Source organism: Mytilus edulis, chromosome 7 (assembly GCF_963676685.1).
Source record: "Mytilus edulis chromosome 7, xbMytEdul2.2, whole genome shotgun sequence".
Lineage (NCBI taxonomy): Eukaryota > Metazoa > Mollusca > Bivalvia > Mytilida > Mytilidae > Mytilus > Mytilus edulis.
The window spans coordinates 16,509,213-16,530,295 of record NC_092350.1 but is presented as its reverse complement, the minus strand read 5'-3'; the positions used below and the strand labels follow the sequence as shown (position 1 = coordinate 16,530,295).

At 31.2% G+C, this 21,083-nt stretch overlaps 1 protein-coding gene across 2 annotated transcripts in view; it reads right to left on the bottom strand.

The window, feature by feature from the left end:
- LOC139480858 (transient receptor potential cation channel subfamily M member-like 2) overlaps positions 1-21,083 on the bottom strand; it is a 68,154-nt gene that overhangs the window by 14,229 nt on the left and 32,842 nt on the right. For both annotated transcript variants that reach the window (XM_071263778.1, XM_071263779.1), the window contains 6 exons: positions 20,069-20,165; positions 19,097-19,254; positions 16,674-16,787; positions 16,050-16,112; positions 4,239-4,341; positions 1,516-1,695 (listed from right to left, as the gene is read on the bottom strand). In XM_071263778.1, the coding sequence (XP_071119879.1) occupies positions 1,516-1,695; positions 4,239-4,341; positions 16,050-16,112; positions 16,674-16,787; positions 19,097-19,254; positions 20,069-20,165 (715 nt within the window). The remainder of the gene's footprint in view (positions 1-1,515; positions 1,696-4,238; positions 4,342-16,049; positions 16,113-16,673; positions 16,788-19,096; positions 19,255-20,068; positions 20,166-21,083) is intronic.

The following is a 21,083-nucleotide window of genomic DNA, read 5'->3' as shown; positions in this document are numbered from 1 at the left end:
CTAAACGCTTTTTTAAAAGGCGTAATATAATTTATCTTTTTTTTTCAACCCAAAAACACAGTTAATATCTTTTTTAAACTGAGATTTCATTGTCTACAACTTTTAATTCTTTTTTTACTCAAATGTAATTCAAATGTTTACATAGGGGTGGAAAACATATACAGTTGAATGCATTTCAATTTACCGTGAAAATATTTTTGATTTTGTTTTGATTATTATTAAGCCTTTCAATTTTGCTGTGCACGGTTTTTTCATTCTGTTCTGATTATCATAGTTATCTAGTCTTCTTACTTACTGGGGAATGACCTTTTGATTTTGTTCAGATAATTATATTTTTCTTCCTCTACCTTTTTTTTGCAACAAGAATTTGTTTCGAAAGACGTTTCTCATATATTTATTTTAAGAATAAAGCATAACTTAAAAAAGACCCGCTGTATTAGCAGCTATATAATTATTCAATCATATTGAAAATTGACATAGGGTTATTAAATAAAGTTACTTGCTTTTTGATTATAAAAAAGAGTTCAGGGTCATAAACACATTTGACGTTGTAGTGTCTGACTTTAGCTATACATTCATATTTATACATGACTAAGCTGCAGGGTATTTTGTATGAGGTTGGTAGACCTATATCCGGTTTTGTTCAGTCGGAAGAGATTTTTAATTAACCGTAAATAGCCATTTACACCGAATTCAATGAATAGTACGTACAGAAAACTATATTGGTTTAGAATCAAGTTGAAAAAAAAAGGTAGTATAGAAAATAAATATTTTCAAACCGTAAGTTGCAAGTTATTTCAAATAAAAGTAACTAGTACACTATATCATTGGATTAACTAAAATATGTTCTGTTGTGTAACCAGACTGATGGGAAATAAGTTTCTCTCAAATTGATCATAAGATGTTTTACTTTTTTTTTAAATCAATATGAGATTAACACCAGACATACCAATTTTAATAAACATTTTTTTTTATCTTGAAGTAAATTTATTTGGAAAGACCTTCATTCGTTTTTTTAACTATTCGTTTTTGATTTATATTTTTTTCTTGCGAAATGTATCTTATATGAATACGAACATATTATACACTTTTGAAACTGACACTGTTCAACCATAAGTGATTGAGACCGCAGGTCTTTTGATTTGAGGTCATTGGTCCACAGAAGAGATCTTTCATCCAAATGATGACCTTGCTTTTTTACTTTTTAACTTAAGTCAAGATCAATGGTAAATACTATATTCTAGATATTGACCTTTTCTATAAATTCACATCCTATTTGTTCAAGCTATGGGTTTTATGTAAAAGATTTGTTTGCATACTTTTAAAAGAAACTAAACATGTACCTTTTAAGAAATTTTGAAAACAAAAGCGACTCTTTATAACTCAATGACAGGAACGTCTCACACTGTAAAAAATTTATACTAAATTAATATAAACATACATTTTCTAGAAGATATGTTTTGTTTTGAAATATTGCCAAAAACAAAAGTCGACAAGCAAAGAACAAAATCTTACGCATTGGATTATCACAGTTGCTCCACAATTCAGCTGCTAGTTCAACATTGTTACCCATAATAGCAACTCTCAAGGACTCAATGACAGGAATTTTCTCCGGTAAGTGCACAATCGCCTTTTCATCAGACTTCTTGGACTTTCTGCAGCAAGTTACCAATCCAAGTTTTGCAAAACAGAGTCCTAGAATTAAGATCCAATTTTAAGAAAATATCGATATGACTCTACCGTTCACAACTTCGCAGGCAGATGTATCCAAATGAAAGTAAACAAAAGAAAGGGACTTGGTTATTAGATAAAGTTTAATAAATGTGCATAATTTAGTATTGTATGCATCTTGCATACGTGTTTTCCCTTAAAATTACAGTATAGAGTTTCAGGATATCTGTTTACTCTTAAGGAATAGACAAATTTCACTAAACAGTCAATTGCGTTAGTTGCAAATACATGATCCTTTTTGTGCATAAACATACAACAAACATTTTTCATCCAATGATTACTGGGGTAAATGTGAATTCCGTAACTGCAGTTACGTATATCCTAAGATGGCGAAAGATGTTTCTAGTCAATATGTTTTTTGTAGCTTTGTAATAATTATTTATTATTCTTCTGTATTTCGTTTCTCTTTTTCGAATCGGTGAATTTGAAACTGAAATACTCAGGGATTTTCCACATTCCTAACGCGGAACGGAGACATAAGCCATTAAAAAACGCGTTGATATAGGTGACTGAAGAAGATAATTTATCGTTGCTATAAGTAACCAAAAATATCGATGTCCGTAACTGTATTCCTAAACATTGGGATTCTCGTTTGAAATGCACTTAAAGTCTCTGGTTATCGTGTATATTATACATCGGAATTTACATTGTTCTTTTAAATCTTTATAATATTGGTTGAACATATATATGTGAGCAAAATAAACACAATACTAGGTAGAAATGTCAAAAAATTGGGGTTCAACAGAAAAATACTGTTTTAAAAATTTTAATCAAAGTACATGAGCACAAAACAAATAAAAGACAAGGGTTCAAAAAGGACCATAGGACGATGAAAAAATGGCGGGATGTATAGATACCAACGCACGCCAAACAGTATCCTTCCTCATTTACATCTGTACTACAACTAATTGGTATTTAGATTTTCCAAAACATGCTGTCAGTAATACCGTGAAACTGTTTACCCACGTAGTGGCATTAACCATATGTTGGTTCTAAAACAACTCTTTAGTTCTTAGGAATAATTTCAAATCTAGATCTTTTTTTGCTATAACTTCTATCAAATCGATTGGTGTTTATACCACCGTTGGGATTTACAAAAATTCTTTCAAAAATAATACACAGTGCTATTTTATATAAAAATAGTAGCATACGCATTATATATTTAGTTATTTTCCATACGACAGTTTGTTAATAGTAAACAAAAAGGTAAAAACATGCTACATAAAAAAACCACAGTATAATATTGTTTCATATCGGACTATAGTAAATGTTCTGCAACTATTTTTCTGTGATTTTAACTAGTTCCTCAACAACTATCACTCACTCTATGTTTCGTAAACTTTTGTGATAAAATATAGGATAAAAGTATAGTTAACTGTTTTGGGGTGTAAAAAAATCTTTGGATGTTCTAGATGAATTGCGTGCTTTTGATGAATCCTTTGATTCTGTTGACAGTTTAATTTTTCTACGCTTTACACACTTGCACACAATCTTATCAAACATCAGTTTTCCTATTTAATTCAGTGGTAAATCTGAATCTAAATACATTTGCTGAAACTCCCTTAAAGCCTTCTGCTCTAATGAGAAAGGTGCATGTGCTAGATATACCTACTGGAGGTGTGATGATATAACTTAGGCTGTCAATTTTCTCCTTGATAATATTCGTGTACGTTTTGACAACGAATTTTATCGACAGGTTGTAGATATTCATATGGGCACACATTGGACTCATTTTATAACATACTTGTTTTTGTACTGTTGTGAGGCTAAGTGTATGAACTCAGTGAAGGCCTGTTTCAAATGCATTTAAAGTAAAAAATAATAATTATACTTTCGCTTACTAGGCGGAAAATACCGAGGTGTTGAACAAATCCTGAAAATTTTCCGTAGATCTTTATTATGAGTCGGATACCTTAATTGATACATTCAACAACACTCATCGTTATCTTGATGATATGTTTCCGTTAAATAATCTACAATTATCTACATATACTGCCAAAGTTTACCCAAAGAAATCTACTTTAAATGAAAAAAAAGGTATACGATAATAACTTTCCTTTCCTAGATTTAGATATTTCGATTTAACACGGAAATATCCATACTAATATTGACGACAAAAGGGGCTATCGTTCGTTACCTTTCATTTTCTCTATTCAAGTATCTGTTGTGACGTTTTTGATTTATATGACGGTAATTTATGTATTACTGCTTAATTAATAGACCAGTGATTTTGATTCAATAAATTGCTTAAAACCTTTATTAAATTCTTTCATAGAATATTTGGTTATGCAGTTTAATGAAACTGTAACCAAAACTTATCTAAAAAGGGAAATCACATGCCCTTTTTATCGATCCTTTATATAAACTTACCCATTCAAAACTGAAATTAGATATTTGAATGTTGTTTTTTTGGTATTAATATTAACTTTCTTATCAGTAAATTAAAAGAAAACTAAAATATTATTGTTTTTTACATATGGACATGCATGATTACTTTAAACACTCACCTTGAATGAGTTTATTTGCTATGCTCCTTACGGCATCTTGTGTGTCTTTAAAACCTTTTCCTTTGCCATTTGCCAAATATGAAACCGCTTCTGGGTGCACATTCTGGAATTACAAAAGTGGAAGTTTGCTAGTGTAATTGTTAGCAAATATTTTAATTTTTTAATCTTTTAAACTAAATCATAAACATGATACATGTATGCTTCCTAATAAAATTAATACAATACTGAAACTACCACACGTTCGTGTAACTGTATCATTTCAATATTGATGGTATAAGTCTTATCGGAACTTTGTGCAAATAACATATATTTTATTGTTTTTCGGTTGTATCATCAATGATTTAACATGTTTAGTCCCACGTGGCTGTATAGAGTTATACTATAAAGTCATCATTCTGGTCTGTGTTTTAATGTAAGAAGTCGTTATTGGTTTGGGGCGTCGTTTGTTTACTGAAATTTGCAAACACCAGCAGTCATTCCGTTTATTGACAATTGCATTAAAATATCACAAATATAGATATTAAAAAAATATTGTTGTTTAAAAATAAAAAAAAAGAATCTATCCTTTTACCTTTAGTGTTTTTATAAAACTGTCACCATAAGCCCTTTCCCACATATATTTTGAACCTTTTACTACAATGAGTGTAAGTATATGTGTGTTGAATTGTGCTTCTATGTGCTTTTAGTTTATTAGCTGGCATTTGTTTATTAGCTGGCATTTGTTCATAATAATAACTAGAGGCTCTAAAGAGCCTGTGTCGCTCACCTTGGTCTATGTGCATATTAAACAAAGGACACAAATGGATTCATGACAAAATTGTATTTTGGTGATGGTGATGTGTTTGAAGTTCTTACTTTACTGAACGATTTTGCTTCTTACAATTATATCTATCATGAACTTTGCCCATTAGTAACAGAGAACTATATTTGGTAAAAATTTACATAAATTTACCAAATTAATGAAAATTGTTAAAAATTGACTATAATTAGGTCATGTTGACTTATTTGTAGATCTTACTTTGCTGAACATTATTGCTGTTTACAGTTTATCTCTAACTATAATAATATTCAAGATAATAACCAGCAAAATTTCTTCAAAATTACCAATTCAGGGACAGCAACCCAACAACCGATTGACCGATTCATCTGAAAATTTCAGGGCAGATAGTTCTTGACCTGATAAACATTTTTATCCCCTGTCAGATTTCCTCAAAATGCTTTGGTTTTTGAGTAATAAGCCAAAAACTGCATTTTACCCCTATGTTCTATTTTTAGCGGTGGCGGCCATCTTGGTTGGTTGACCAGGTCACGCCACACATTTTTTAAACTAGATACCCCAAAGATGATTGTGGCCAAGTTTGGATTAATTTGGCCAAGTAGTTTCAGAGGAGAAGATTTTTGTAAAAGATTACTTTAATTTACGAAAAATGGTTAAAAATTGACTATAAAGGGCAATAACTCCTAAACGGGTCAACTGACCATTTTGGTCATGTTGACTTATTTGTAGATCTTACTTTGCTGAACATTATTGCTGTTTACAGTTATCTCTATCTATAATAATATTAAAGATAATAACCAAAAACAGCAAAATTTCCTCAAAATTACCAATTCAGGGGCAGCAACCCAACAACCGATTGACCGATTCATCTGAAAATTTTAGGGCAGATAGATCTTGACCTGATAAACATTTTTATCCCACGTCAGATTTCCTCAAAATGCTTTGGTTTTTGAGTTATAAGCCAAAAACTGCATTTTACCCCTTTGTTCTATTTTTAGCCGTGGCGGCCATCTTGGTTGGTTGACCAGGTCACGCCACACATTTTTTAAACTAGATACCCCAAAGATGATTGTGGCCAAGTTTGGATTAATTTGGCCAAGTAGTTTCAGAGGAGAAGATTTTTGTAAAAGATTACTTTAATTAACGAAAAATGGTTAAAAATTGACTATAAAGGGCAATAACTCCTACACGGGTCAACTGACCATTTTGGTCATGTTGACTTATTTGTAGATCTTACTTTGCTGAACATTATTGCTGTTTACAGTTTATCTCTAACTATAATAATATTCAAGATAATAACCAAAAACAGCAAAATTTCTTCAAAATTACCAATTCAGGGGCAGCAACCCAACAACCGATTGACCGATTCATCTGAAAATTTCAGGGCAGATAGATCTTGACCTGATAAACATTTTTACCCCATGTCAGATTTGCTCTAAATGCTTTGGTTTTTGAGTTATAAGCCAAAAACTGCATTTTACCCCTATGTTCTATTTTTAGCCGTGGCGGCCATCTTGGTTGGTTGACCGGGTCACGCCACACATTTTTTAAACTAGATACCCCAATGATGATTGTGGCCAAGTTTGGTTTGATTTGGCCCAGTAGTTTCAGAGGAGAAGATTTTTGTAAAAGTTAACGACGACGGACGACGACGACGACGACGGACGACGGACGACGACGGACGACGGACGCCAAGTGATGAGAAAAGCTCACTTGGCCCTTCGGGCCAGGTGAGCTAAAAATGAACAATAGATACAATCCTAAAAAAATCTACTTACATGTAACTCTCATTTAAATAATCAAAAATACAGAATATTTCTCTCATATTACTTTTAAATAAATCATCATATATTAATGAGTCAATGAAAAATAATTTTAAAGAAAGAAAAAAGAAAAGGGAATCAGTTCTCTTTTTCAAACAACTTTCTGAATATGCATTTATATATTTATTTTTTATTTGGATATTAAACCACGGGCCGAAATGTAAAGGTCTTAATTGATAAATTAATTCTGAGAGAATAGTTATAGTTTAGGGTTGAACCCAAGTTTTAATTATTGGCTACAGCCTTTTTATTTTATTTGCTTTAGACTTGGAATGCTTACATTGTAACTCTTGAAACATGTTTGGAATTGCTTGTGTTCATTTATATGAAAGTGCATGCTACTTTATGCTAAATAGATTTTTTGTGTTGCTTTTTTCAATTGGTTGATTATTTTTTGTTGCTATTGTAGTACACTTTGTACATGAAGTTTGCATCCTCCTTATATATAATTAACCATCATATATAAGAAAAACATTTTAAAGTATCCATTTTAAGGTTATGAGACCAATGTCTTTCTTAGGACAATAGGGGAAAAAAAAATTCAAAATAAGACTTTGAAAATAACCATAATGTACTGACGAAAACCTTGACAAACACATATGGTTTGTAATCTTACAATACAGGGGAGATAATATTTTGGATTGTCTCTCTTTGATTGTTGAAATTTAGTGTGAGTGGGTATAAATTTGTTAGGTATTTTCTCCATTAACCCCTTTCTTCGAAACAGGTAATCCAAAATTAAATAAAAAAAGATTTATTTATGCATGAAGGTAGATTTATATATCAACTAGTTTATTCAGATATAATATTACAGCTTTGTATTTTCATAGACATTTGTATGAGTCAAAGTATAATTAAAGGAATGGAAAGTTTATGCTTTATCTAAGCTATTTAAAGGATTCATTAAAAATTTTCTCATTCGACTGTCAATGTTTAAATTCTAGAGAGAAACGGAGAGATGTGTTCGAATACTTGAAATCAAAACACTGTCATATTTACTGTCTGCAAGACACACACTTTACTGAAAAAGATGAATCATTTATTAGAAACCAATGGGGAGGAGAATGCATTTTAAATTCTTTTGCTTCCAATCGAAGAGGAGTTTCCATTTTATTTGCAAATAATCTTGAATATAAAATAAATAAGATAAAGCAAGATGAAAATGGAAATTTCCTTGGTGTAGATATTACAATTGATGGTAAAAATATAACACTTGTTAATTTATATGGACCATGTTATGACTTCCCATCTTTTTATAATAAAGTAAATGAAATAATTGAAAACTTTAACTACTAACAAGTTATTCTGACAGGAGATTTTAACCTAGCTCAAAATCAGTCATTAGATACATACAACTACCTAAATATAAATAATCAACGAGCAAGAGAAAAAATCTTTTAACTTATTGAAACTTATGATCTAATTGATCGCTTCCGAGTATACTACCCCGACAGAAACGATTTACATGGAATAAAAGTTAATCCTCTGAAGCAATAAAGGCAACAGTAGTATACCGCTGTTCAAAACATAAATCCATGGACAAAAAATAAAATGGGGGTAACAGACTAAAACTGAGGGAAACACATTAAATATAAGACGAGAACAACGACACAATATTAAACTGAATCACACACACACACACAGAATCGGACTAAGCATTAGACAAAATCCTATGAGAATAACAAATATAACATCAAAACCAAATGCATGAATTTGGGAAAGATAAGTACTGTGACACGTCTTATAGTAATGTGAATTCACACTCAAAAATAAGAGAAAAAACGACACAACGGGGAAAAAACGTTAAAATGTAACACACACAGAAACGAACTATAATATAACAATGGCCATATTCCTGACTTTGTACAGTACATTTTTACAGGAAAAAATGGTGGGTTGAACCTGGTTTTGTGGCATGCCAAACCTCCCTCTTTTTATGGCCATGTGAAATATAACATTAAAATGAAAACACAACATTACAAGACTACAATATAAATAAATAGGAGAACACAATTGACAAAGAAACACACGAATAATAGCTAACAAAAGGCAACAAGTTTAAAATGTTTTAATAAGCCAGAAGTGCATTTTGTCCACACAAGACTTACTAGTGACGCCCAGATACAAAAGTTTGAAAGCCGAAACAAGTACAAAGTTGAATAGCATCAAGGACCAAAAGTTCAAAAAAGTTGTGCCAAAAACGGCCAGGTTTTTCTGTTTGGTACCAGAACATGCTAGGCTTATTTTTTTTCTAATATCTCGGAGTTTCTATCAAAATGAAAAAGAAGTAGAAATTCAAAACAGCTGCAGATCTGATCATTCACCAATAGTTCTACACTTTAAAATTAGTGATTTCAATATTGGGAAGGGTTTGTGGAAATTTAATTATAGTTTATTGTATGATATAGAATATGTTGAATCTTTTATTTAAAAATAAAACAAGTAAAAGATCAATATGCAAATTTAGTATACTTTAGTATACAATAGAGATTCACTAGATCAGATTGATTCACAATTAATGATCAGCTGTTCTAAGAAACATTAATGACAGAAATTAGGGGTAAAACATTTTCCTCTGCATCATATAAAGAAAAATAGAAAAATAAATTGGAAAATGCTTTAGTAAATGAAATTCAAAAATTAGAAGAAAATATGCAAACCACAGAAGCTCTTGAAGATATCAACCAAAAGAAAATTGAATTACAAATTTTAAGACAAGAGAAAATGCGTGGTCATTATGTTCGCTCAAAAATGCAATGGGTAGAAGAAGGAGAAAGATCCTCAAAATATTTTCTCAACCTAGGAACAAAGAACTTTGTTAATAAAACAATTCCAAGATTAGTCAATAATGAAGGCTGCTTAATAAACAAAATTAACATATTTTATTGGAAGCTAAAAACTTCTATAAGGATTTATATTCAAAGAAGGATACAATAAATAGTGTTGATCTAAATAAGGAAATTCCATTTTTAGACGTTCCCAAGTTAACAAGTGAAATAAGGGATACCCTTGAGGGGAAAATCTCCTATTCAGGATTAACACCTGCTTTTAAAAGAATGAAAAGTAATAAAAGCCCAGGATATGATGGGTACACCAGTGAGGTTTTTTTAAATTCTTTTGGATAGATTTAGGTAACTTTGTTCTTAGATCAATAAACTATGGGTATAATATGGTTGAAATGTCAGTATCCCAAAAAGGAGGGATAATTACTTGTATACCAAAGGGAGATAAACCAAGACAATATAAGCAAACTGTTGACCAATAAGTCTTTTAAACACAATATATAAACTTGGGTCTAGCTGTATCGCAGAGCGTTTGAAGTCTATTTTATAACTTTTAATAAGTAATAACCAAACAGGGTTCATTCCTGGAAGATATATATTGGTGAAAATAGTAGACTTATTTATGATATGTTATTGTATACAGAAGAAAAATAATATACCTGGTATTCTCCTTATTGATTTTGAAAATGCGTTTGATTCAATTTCATGGAGTTTTATTGAAAGTGTACTAGACTTTATTAATTTTAGACCTTCTATTTAACATTGGATCACTATTTTTTATACAAAAATTCAATCTGCAGTAACTCAAAATTGCCATCTCTCAGACTTTTTTGAGATTCAGAGGGGCTGCCTTATATATTTTTATTATGTGCAGAAAAACTTGGTATACTTATACAAAATACTGACAAAGTGAAAGAAATCACTATAGATGACCCAGAGTATCTCATCCCACAATATGTAGATGATACCTCTCTTATACTTGATGGATCACCTGAATATTTGGATGCATTTCTTCGTTTCCTTTATCTGGGATAACAAACCAGATAAAGTCAATAGAGACACCTTATCCAAACCACACGGTTTAGGAGGACTAAAAATGATAAATATTGAAAACTACATAAAAGGTTTTAGGTTAACCTGGATAAGAAGAAATAATAGAAATAATTCAAAACTAGTGAAACTATTCCTCTTTTCAGAAAATTTGAATTTTTTGGAAATGCAATTTCTTGGTACTTGGTAAAAAGTTAAATAATCCATTTTTGAAAGAAGTATTTGATGCTTGGCAAGATCTTTAAAATGTACAAAATAACTCTCAAATTAACACATGCCCTTTATGGAAGAATGATGGAATACAGATTGGTAACCATTCAATTTAGATAAAGATCGCGCTACAAAAAGGGTTTGGCTGATCAATGACTTGTTACAGGGAGGTGGAAATTTTATGACTTTTGATCACTTTAATAATGTATACAATATTAAAACTAATTTGCTCACATACCAAGGCCTAATTTCGGCAATAAAAAAGTATTTAACAGAAAATCAAGTATGTCCAAATGACTTAAAGAGAGAAAACGGACCAGTTTTGCCCTCAGTGTTAAAATTTATGACCCCTTCTGTAGCCATTTTTGTAGGAATTTTCCAAACTTCCATTGTATCAAAACTACAGATATAATAAAAAAAAATAGAGATAGGCCATTTTGTACATATACCAAGAAGAAACTTGATGCAAAGCATTATTTTTTACTGTTTCATTGAATTCAATAGAAAAGAGTACTGTGTGGCGAATAAACTTATAGATACAAAGATTTTTAACATCAACAGCCTTTAAAACAGAGGTTTTTGTTATAAAATTTGAAACATCGATTACTCACTTGCTTTTCTATGATGTGCTAGTGTTGATTATCTTTCAAAAAGTTTTAACCAACCTGTAAATTCCAAAATACCTCGTGCTAAGTACCTAAAGTCGAGCGCACCCTAAAAGGTGTGCTTGATTTGGTCTATATTTTTATTTGTTTTTAACCAATAACTACATAAATAAAGGTGTTTTAAGGAAATCAATACTAGCACAGCGTGTAATAATCCTATATTGATCGGTAATTAAATTGCCAAATATGAGAGTACAAGGATAAAAGCTGTGGATTTTCTATAAAATTTCCAGATGTTTAGCATTGAATCAACATAAGGATACATAGTCCTTAAAGGTTTTTTTTTTAAATCTCAGAAAGGTTCAAAGGATATGTATAATATTTTGAATAGTAAAAAGTCAAATCCTAAACAAAAATGTGAACAAAATTGGTCATTAATTCTCAATACAAACTTCAATTGGAAAAATATCCATGTATTGCCCTTTTATATAACAAAACAATCAAAATTGCAGTGATTTTAATACAGAATAATACATCGAATTTTATGCACGAATGAACTTATCCTTAAAATAAAAATGAAAAAAAGATACAAATATTTGTAGTTTTGGATGCGGTGGGGTCGAAACAATAGAACACATATTCTGGACGTGTCCATATATAACTAACTTTAAATATATATTTTCAAAACCTGTGCATTTGTTATACATGATTATTATTGTAGGTATAATACTTACAACTGTATAAATATGTTTATTTACTAATATTAACGAGGCTGGGATAAGGTACCGGTATTTGATGTTTTAAACTAATAAATGTACAGATTTCAATAAATTTAAAAAAAAAAAAAAAAAAAAGATATTTTGAACTGTATATGGTAGACTTTGAAAGCCGGTAACCTATGGTTTGCTTGTATTTATCTTTAACAGTGTATGCGTACGATCCTTTATTCAAAAATCTATTATTCTTATCCCCTTTTTTGTGAAGATCAAGTTTGCAAATGTATTGGTTTATATATAGACTGTTTTAATGATATATTTACATGTTGAACGTTTAAAGTAAAACAAAAACAATGTCGAGAAAGATCAATAAAATTGAAAATAATGACTTTTCATGGTTGCTCGATTGATTTTTATCTTTCATTCTCTTTTGGCAAAAAGCCTGTATGTATTATATTATACAGTATACACTGTAATTGAAGTTTTAATTAGTTAGCATTCAAAATACTGGAAGTCATAAAAAGTAAAATCACAAAAATACTGAACTCAGAGGAAAATCAATTCGGAAAGTCCATAATCACATGGCAAAATCAAATAACAAAACGCATCAAAAACGAATGGACAAGAACTGTCATATTCCTGACTTGGTACAGGCATTTTCAAATGTAGAAAATGGTGGATTGAACCTGGTTTTATAGCTAGCTAAACCTCTCACTTGTATGACAGTCGCATCAAATTCCATTATATAGTCACCGATGCGTGAACAAAACAAACAGACATAATAGGTAAAAATGTCAAAAATAGGGGTACAGCAGTCAACATTGTGTTATCATCTTAATCACTATAAAAACAACAAATGTAACGAAGAAGCACAAAAAGGCATACATCAAATTAACATCCTCATTTTGATTATATTATACGATTATATTTGTCTATGTAAAATGCACCCATCAAGGAAGGAGGGTATGGGTACTGGTGTAAAATTGCGCGTTTGAAATTCGCACAGGTAGACATGAAATAATTTTGTCGTTCAAAGTATGACGGGATGCATAAATAAAGTCACGCAAAATAGATATAACAAACACTGACTTAGCAGTTAAAGTAATAATAATAAATAAAATAATAGTGTGGTTCAAAGTATGACGTGATACATAAGTACAGAGTCAGGTAAAATGTATATCACAAAAAAAGTTGGTTAACAGTAAAAGTAATATTAATGAATAAAAAAATTTTGTCATTCAAAGTATGACAAGATACATAGGTACAGAGTCACATCATAAAATAATTTTGTCATTCAAAGTATGACAAGATACATAGGTATAGAGTCACATCATAAAATAATTTTGTCGTTCAAAGTATGATGGGATACATGAGCACAGAGTTACGTCAAAAGGATATCTCTAAAAACAGACAACAGTAAAAGTAATATTAATAAAGACAAATAAAAGAATAATATAACACGTAATTAAGATGATAAACAACGTCAGTACGCAAAATCTATACTTCAAGACCATCGTGTATTATTTGTGAAGTTGATACGGAATATTTATCAACAAGTTCTGGGTACCTTCCGATGAACTTTTTTAGAAAAAGGACGAGACGTTCTTTGACATACCCCTGGTTCATCAACTTTCTGCTCAGACACTGGTGACGTTTTACAAAGTCTGAGTAGGAGCTGCAAGCTCTTGAATACCGAATAAGTTGGGAAATGTATATTTCATATGCAGGTGAAGTTGGTATGTTGCTACTAAGGTGGGGGAAATTGATAATTTCAAAATCAAAATCGTCTCGTTTGTCATAGATTCTGGTACTAAGATGACTGTGTATGTCAAATTCGAGGTATAAGTCTAAAAATCAGGCGGATGAAGCCGTGTCTGTTGTCTCTTTAATTTCTAGTTCTGGTGGATATATTAATGGAACCCAATCAGAAAAGTTTGGATTGTTAATGGAAAGAACATCATCAATATATCTGAAAGTGAAATTAAATAACCTGGCTTCTTTGATCTTCTTGTTTTTGACAAGTGTCTGAAGGAACTCCGATTCATATGAAAACAAGAAGAGGTCAGCAAGGAGAGGCGCGCAGTTCGTTCCCATAGGAATGCCGACAGATTGTTGAAAAAGTCTACCTCCAAACTCAACAAATATGTTGTCGATAAGAAACTCCAGCATACTGACCACTTGTTCTTTTGTGTAGCAGGTTTTACCTTTTTGTTTGTCACTATTAACGAAATATGCCTTATGAAATCCCAAAGTAATAAATTTATAGCGTATGCTACCATTTTTATGTTGAAAGGCATTGTGGATTATTTCTTTTAGGCGATTTTTCAATTTCACATGGGGAATGGTGGTATACAGGGTTGAAAAATCAAAAGTTTTGATAGAACTAATTTCAGAAATAGACCGAGATTTAAAATTGTCTAGAAGTTCTTTAGAATTTTTAAGAATCCACATATGGTTAATATCACTACGCGAGTAAACAGTTTCACAGTATTTCTGAAGACCCTCTTTCACTGCGGATAAAATTTTAGTCAATCTAATGGACAATTCTTTAGTGGAACATGAAGATGAGCCAGCAATATACCGTTGTTTGTACGGAATTTTATGAAGCTTTGGTATCCAATACAAACAAGGTAAGTCCTCCGATTTGGTGTTCAATGTAATCTCCTTGCTGACCTCTTCTTGTTTTCATATGAATCGGAGTTCCTTCAGACACTTGTCAAAAACAAGAAGATCAAAGAAGCCAGGTTATTTAATTTCACTTTCAGATATATTGATGATGTTCTTTCCATTAACAATCCAAACTTTTCTGATTGGGTTCCATTAATATATCCACCAGAACTAGAAATTAAAGAGACAACAGACACGGCTTCATCCGCCTGATTTTTAGACTTATACCTCGAATTTGACATACACAGTCATCTTAGTACCAGAATCTATGACAAACGAGACGATTTTGATTTTGAAATTATCAATTTCCCCCACCTTAGTAGCAACATACCAACTTCACCTGCATATGGAATATACATTTCCCAACTTATTCGGTATTCAAGAGCTTGCAGCTCCTACTCAGACTTTGTAAAACGTCACCAGTGTCTGAGCAGAAAGTTGATGAACCAGGGGTATGTCAAAGAACGTCTCGTCCTTTTTCTAAAAAAGTTCATCGGAAGGTACCCAGAACTTGTTGATAAATATTCCGTATCAACTTCACAAATAATACACGATATGGTCTTGAAGTATAGATTTTGCGTACTGACGTTGTTTATCATCTTAATTACGTGTTATATTATTCTTTTATTTGTCTTTATTAATATTACTTTTACTGTTGTCTGTTTTTAGAGATATCCTTTTGACGTAACTCTGTGCTCATGTATCCCATCATACTTTGAACGACAAAATTATTTTATGATGTGACTCTATAACTATGTATCTTGTCATACTTTGAATGACAAAATTATTTTATGATGTGACTCTGTACCTATGTATCTTGTCATACTTTGAATGACAAACTTATTTTATTCATTAATATTACTTTTACTGTTAACCAACTTTTTTTGTGATATACATTTTACCTGACTCTGTACTTATGTATCACGTCATACTTTGAACCACACTATTATTTTATTTATTATTATTACTTTAACTGCTAAGTCAGTGTTTGTTATATCTATTTTGCGTGACTTTATTTATGCATCCCGTCATACTTTCAACGACAAAATTATTTCATGTCTACCTGTGCGAATTTCAAACGCGCAATTTTACACCAGTACCCATACCCTCCTTCCTTGATGGGTGCATTTTACATAGACAAATATAATCGTATAATATAATCAAAATGAGGATACGTACCTCAAGTAATTTAAATCCGTTCTTGTCATTGCCTGCTGGTGTGCTTGTTGATGACTTTACTACCTACAATATAAATGGTTGGATTCACAGCAATATATTTAACATAATGAATAAAAAAAATAAGTTGACACATTTTGCACCCTTTTATTTTCCTGTATCAATGGTCTAGAAATACACTAAAAATCAAAATTAAGTTCAAAAGAAGTAAGATGACAAATAAAAATCGTCTCTTCACGTTTGTTTATTGGTCATTATTATAAAATAAGGAGATATAGTATGAATAAATCATATATAATGATTAAATTAACTTTGTTATGAAGTAATTGGAACCCTTTGAAAAAATTTCTTCGGACCTGTAAAAAAACAAAAGCATTCTAAATTATCGAATAATTCCTAATATGTAAATTTAAACTGAGAAGATGGAATTTTGCGATCGAAACAGGCATGGATCAGTAGCGAATCTGGTGTCTTTTGATAATCATAGTACAGACTGTAGCATAACCCTTTATCTTAGTACATTTTTTGACTTACTTTATTTTGACTTTTTTTTAATTTGTTGACCTAAAAGTGATAATCAATCGTTTGTTTTATACGTAATTGAAGTGTACCTTAAAACATAATTACCTCCTGACATAATGCTGTGAATTCTTGTTTAGATAATGCAAAATTTTCGTTGCTGCTTAGTATTTGTTTAATAATATCTGTCCTTTTCCCAAGAAAAGCATTTACAAATGTAAGCTGAAAACAAAACAAATTAATTAATACATTACTTTTGATGTAATTCCAAACATTTGGAGGAGCGATGAATAATCCCGACACATTAAAGCCTCTTTTGAACAATCCTATTATTCCTGGATGAATATATGTTAAGCCCTTTGGCTTTTGCCGTCGTTTACGCCTCTAACCAAACTCACTTTGGCCAGGTAAGAAGCACATCGCAGGTTTAAACAAGGGTACAAGATCAAACAAGGCACGGACAATCATCTGCTTAAGATGGTATATCTCGTCATTGTCAGAGCTATTAATATCTTACAGAAAGTTTACCGTTCTTTATATCAGAAATTTATAGATACAATGACTTTCTTACGATAGTTTTGTTTACTTCTGCTATGCAGTTATGATACTCTATGTTATTTTCTCACTTAGAACAAATATATATCACAATAGGGAAAGGAAAAAATCGGTAAATTTTCAGATAAGACGACCTTTATGGTGTGTCCAGATATTTCAAGACCGTATATCACTAGTCCATAGACTAATGAGTATTAGTCCTTGGAAGGCTATTTTATTATTTTTAAGCTCTAAGCTTTGACGCCATTCTGTGACGTCATAACGTCGAACTTTTTCAGTTGGATTTTCAGAAATAATTTACTGCTATATTAAAACGTTAGGTTGGATTACCACTAAACCCGGAAAAATTCGACGGATCTGAATATCCGGTCGGATTAAATTAATCGAACGTTCTCGAAATCGGGTCAAATTTTACTGAATTAGTTGCAACGATTTATTTTATACTCTTCTAAAGTGAAATTAGTTGAACTTTAAAAAAAACCGCAGTAGATTATCGTCTGCATCGCATCGAATTGCAAATTATTTTTTCATTAATTTGGGAAAATATTTGAAATATTTTATCACAAACAAACACACATTTCTAGCCGTCAATTAAAATTTTATGGCTAAATTAGTTCTTAAAGGTACGAGAGACATTCCCTTTCACAGTCCATCCCCTAAAAAATTGCTTCAGCGTTATGAAGTCACATGGAGCTGTCAAGCAACAAACTAGAGGCTCTAAAGTGCCCGTGTCGCTCACCTAAGTATATATGAGTATTTAAGAAAGAAAGCAGATGGATTCATGACAAAATTGTGTTTTGGTGATGGTGATGTGTTTTTACATCTTACTTTACTGAACATTCTTGCAATTTACAATTATCTCTATTCATAATGAACTTGGCCCAGTAGTTTCAGTGGAAAATGATAGTAAAAATTTACAAATTTTATGAAAATTGTTAAAAATTGACTATAAAGGACAATAACTCCTTAGGGGGTCAATTGACCATTTCGGTCATGTTGACTTATTTGTAAATCTTACTTTGCTGAACATTATTGCTGTTTACAGTTTATCTCTGTCTATAATGATATTCAAGATAACAACCAAAAACAGTAAAATTTCCTTAAAATAACCAATTGAGGGACAGCAACCCAACAACAGGTTGTCCGATTCATCTGAAAATTTCAGGGCAGATAGATCTTGACCTGATAAACAATTTTGCCCCCATGTCGGATTTTCTCTAAATGCTTTGGTTTTTGAGTTATAAGCCAAAATTTGCATTTTACCCCTATGTTCTATTTTTAGCCATGGCGGCCATCTTGGTTGGTTGGCAGGGTCACTGGACAAATTTTTTAAACTAGATACCCCAATGATGATTGTGGCCAAGTTTAATTTAATTTGGCCCAGTAGTTTCAGAGGAGAAGATTTTTGTAAAAGCTAACGACGGACGACGACAGGTGAGCTAAAAATATCCGTTCGAGACGTCATAACTTAGGATTTTCCTGTCCCAGGAATAGATTACCTTAGCCGTATTTGGCACAACTTTTTTGGAATTTTGGATCCTCAATGATCTTCAACTTTGTTCTTGTTTGGCTTCGTAACTATTTTGATATGAGCGTCATTGATTAGTCTTATGTAGACGATACGCGGGTCTGTCGTACTAAATTATAATCCTGGAACTTTTGATTACTATCATTCCAGGTGTCCTCTTTGAGAGATAAAATAAACACACATGATCTGTCAATCAATGTATGGTAGTGACCATAAAATGTATGTATCCATTTTTTTTATTGTAATCGCTGCTTCTGATTTTAAACTGATATAATTCTTATAATGTAGAACGATCGTTTCTCATGAATTGATATACTTTCTTATACGCTAGGCAATGGAAAGGGCTAGATTCCTGTGGAGCAGTAGGGATATTTTGTTGTCGTTTTTGTTGAATTACTAGACGTTATAGAATTGACTATATAATGTATTGATATGTGTATATCTCTACCTGAACATGGTGAATATCAGCTGGATTGTTATCCAGTGTTTGCATATCATAGCCACCAAATAATTCTTTCTTCGATAAATTGTCTATTCCAGCAACATACTTAGAAATACAATCTATTTGGCTCATGTTCATAAGATCTGTGGTCAGAAACGATTCATCTGCAACATATAATGAACATTATTTCAAATACGTATCTTGATTTATATAAAAATCAGCCAACAAAGATTCAAAAATGAGATATATCTATGGCCCTCATGTATTCCAATGAACTTAGCTTGCAGTTCCTACAATATATATTTCCGATTATCATGCCAATACTTATACACATAACCGTTTAAAACAACTAATTATTTTTGAAATTATTCACTTTTCGAACAGTAGCCAGTGACTAATTTGAAACAGATAAACACGACACATTATCATAACTCCTCTTAAGAAATTTAAAAGGGCTAAAATTATAATCTTTTCCCCTTGCTTTGAGGTTCCAATACGTCATAAATTGATGTATTCGGTGTCAAAAATATATGGTTTGAAAGCAGCTGTTCATGGCTATTAAATCAATATATGGTATATAAAGTTAGAACATGCAGCACAAGACTGTCCTGAATGATATCGATGACAAATGTTGTGCTATTCGCAGGCAAACAACTTGTATTCCTGACATAAAAAAACACAACAGCTGCTAGTCAACCAGAAAATACAGAAAACCACATTGTTAAATACTCGAGATCAAAAGGGTTTCTACAAAAATTAAATATGCATTAGGACTGCAACAAATTGACTATTTAGTTCATTTTTTTGTCGAACATAAAAAGTGACGCTACATGATAACGGAGGTCACAGAATCAATGTCTCAAGATGGAGCTATTAAACGACGGATGGTACAGTGATGAAATTGTAATTAAGAGTATAAATAACATTTTGTGCTTTGAAATTGTTATGTTTAAATTTGCAACTTTTGTATAATAGCACCTTTTTTCTCTTCAAATGACCATGCTCGTATTATGCCATCAGTTAACTTTTCCCATAGTTCCTTGTGACTATTTTTCTTTACATTGAATATTGAGATCTGCAACAAAAGTTAAATAATATCAAAGTATGTTCACAGATACAATTCAATTCACATTAGATGGGAAATGACTGCACTGACCTACAAAACAAGGTTTAAAATAACAAACCATTTACTTATATGAATCATATAGATATGTCAGTTTTTATTAGCGGTGATTATAAAATGTATTCAAAAATACTAAGAAAGCAGTTTTCAAAATAACATGTTTTACTTTTTCTTGTAATTTAATGTTACTTAAGATATCCAATATATCTTATAATCGTTTGACAATGTATGTGTTGCTTTCTCTATCTCAATAGGGATACGATATTATAGTTTGTTTTCCTCCTAAGTGAGAAAAAATATAACAACAAATGACATATAAATCCTATATTTCGAAATAAAGAATTGGTATTCCTTTTGGACAATGGATCAGTTTTTGTACTATTGCATTTACTTTATTATAATGCGGTCAATATCAACAGTACATCACTGGTATTCTAATTGTTATGTTTTTTGTAAACTGTTTTTGCTGCTTTTTTTCTGTTGGCTTAAGCTCTGTATTTAGGGATTTATTTACGTGTGACTTTTAAATTCGTCATTTGATCCATTTATTATTGCTGCATTTGACTCCCATCTTCACCGGTAACACTATTTATAATTTACAACTTATCATATTGCAATACATTTTTTTTCAATAAACAAACTGCTGAAGGATACAAATAAACTTATCTAAATGTTAAACTAAACTTGTGTGTAACTGGTTTTATTTTTTTTAATGGATGTTTATTTTTTGGGAGATGAGTATTTTTTATCCATATATTTACGATTGAAGCGCGACTTGTAGTTTTCTGTATTGTTTATGAAATTGTTGTAAATATGAATCCTTCTCAGATGTGAGGCTATTGATCTTATAATGTTTTAAACGACATGATG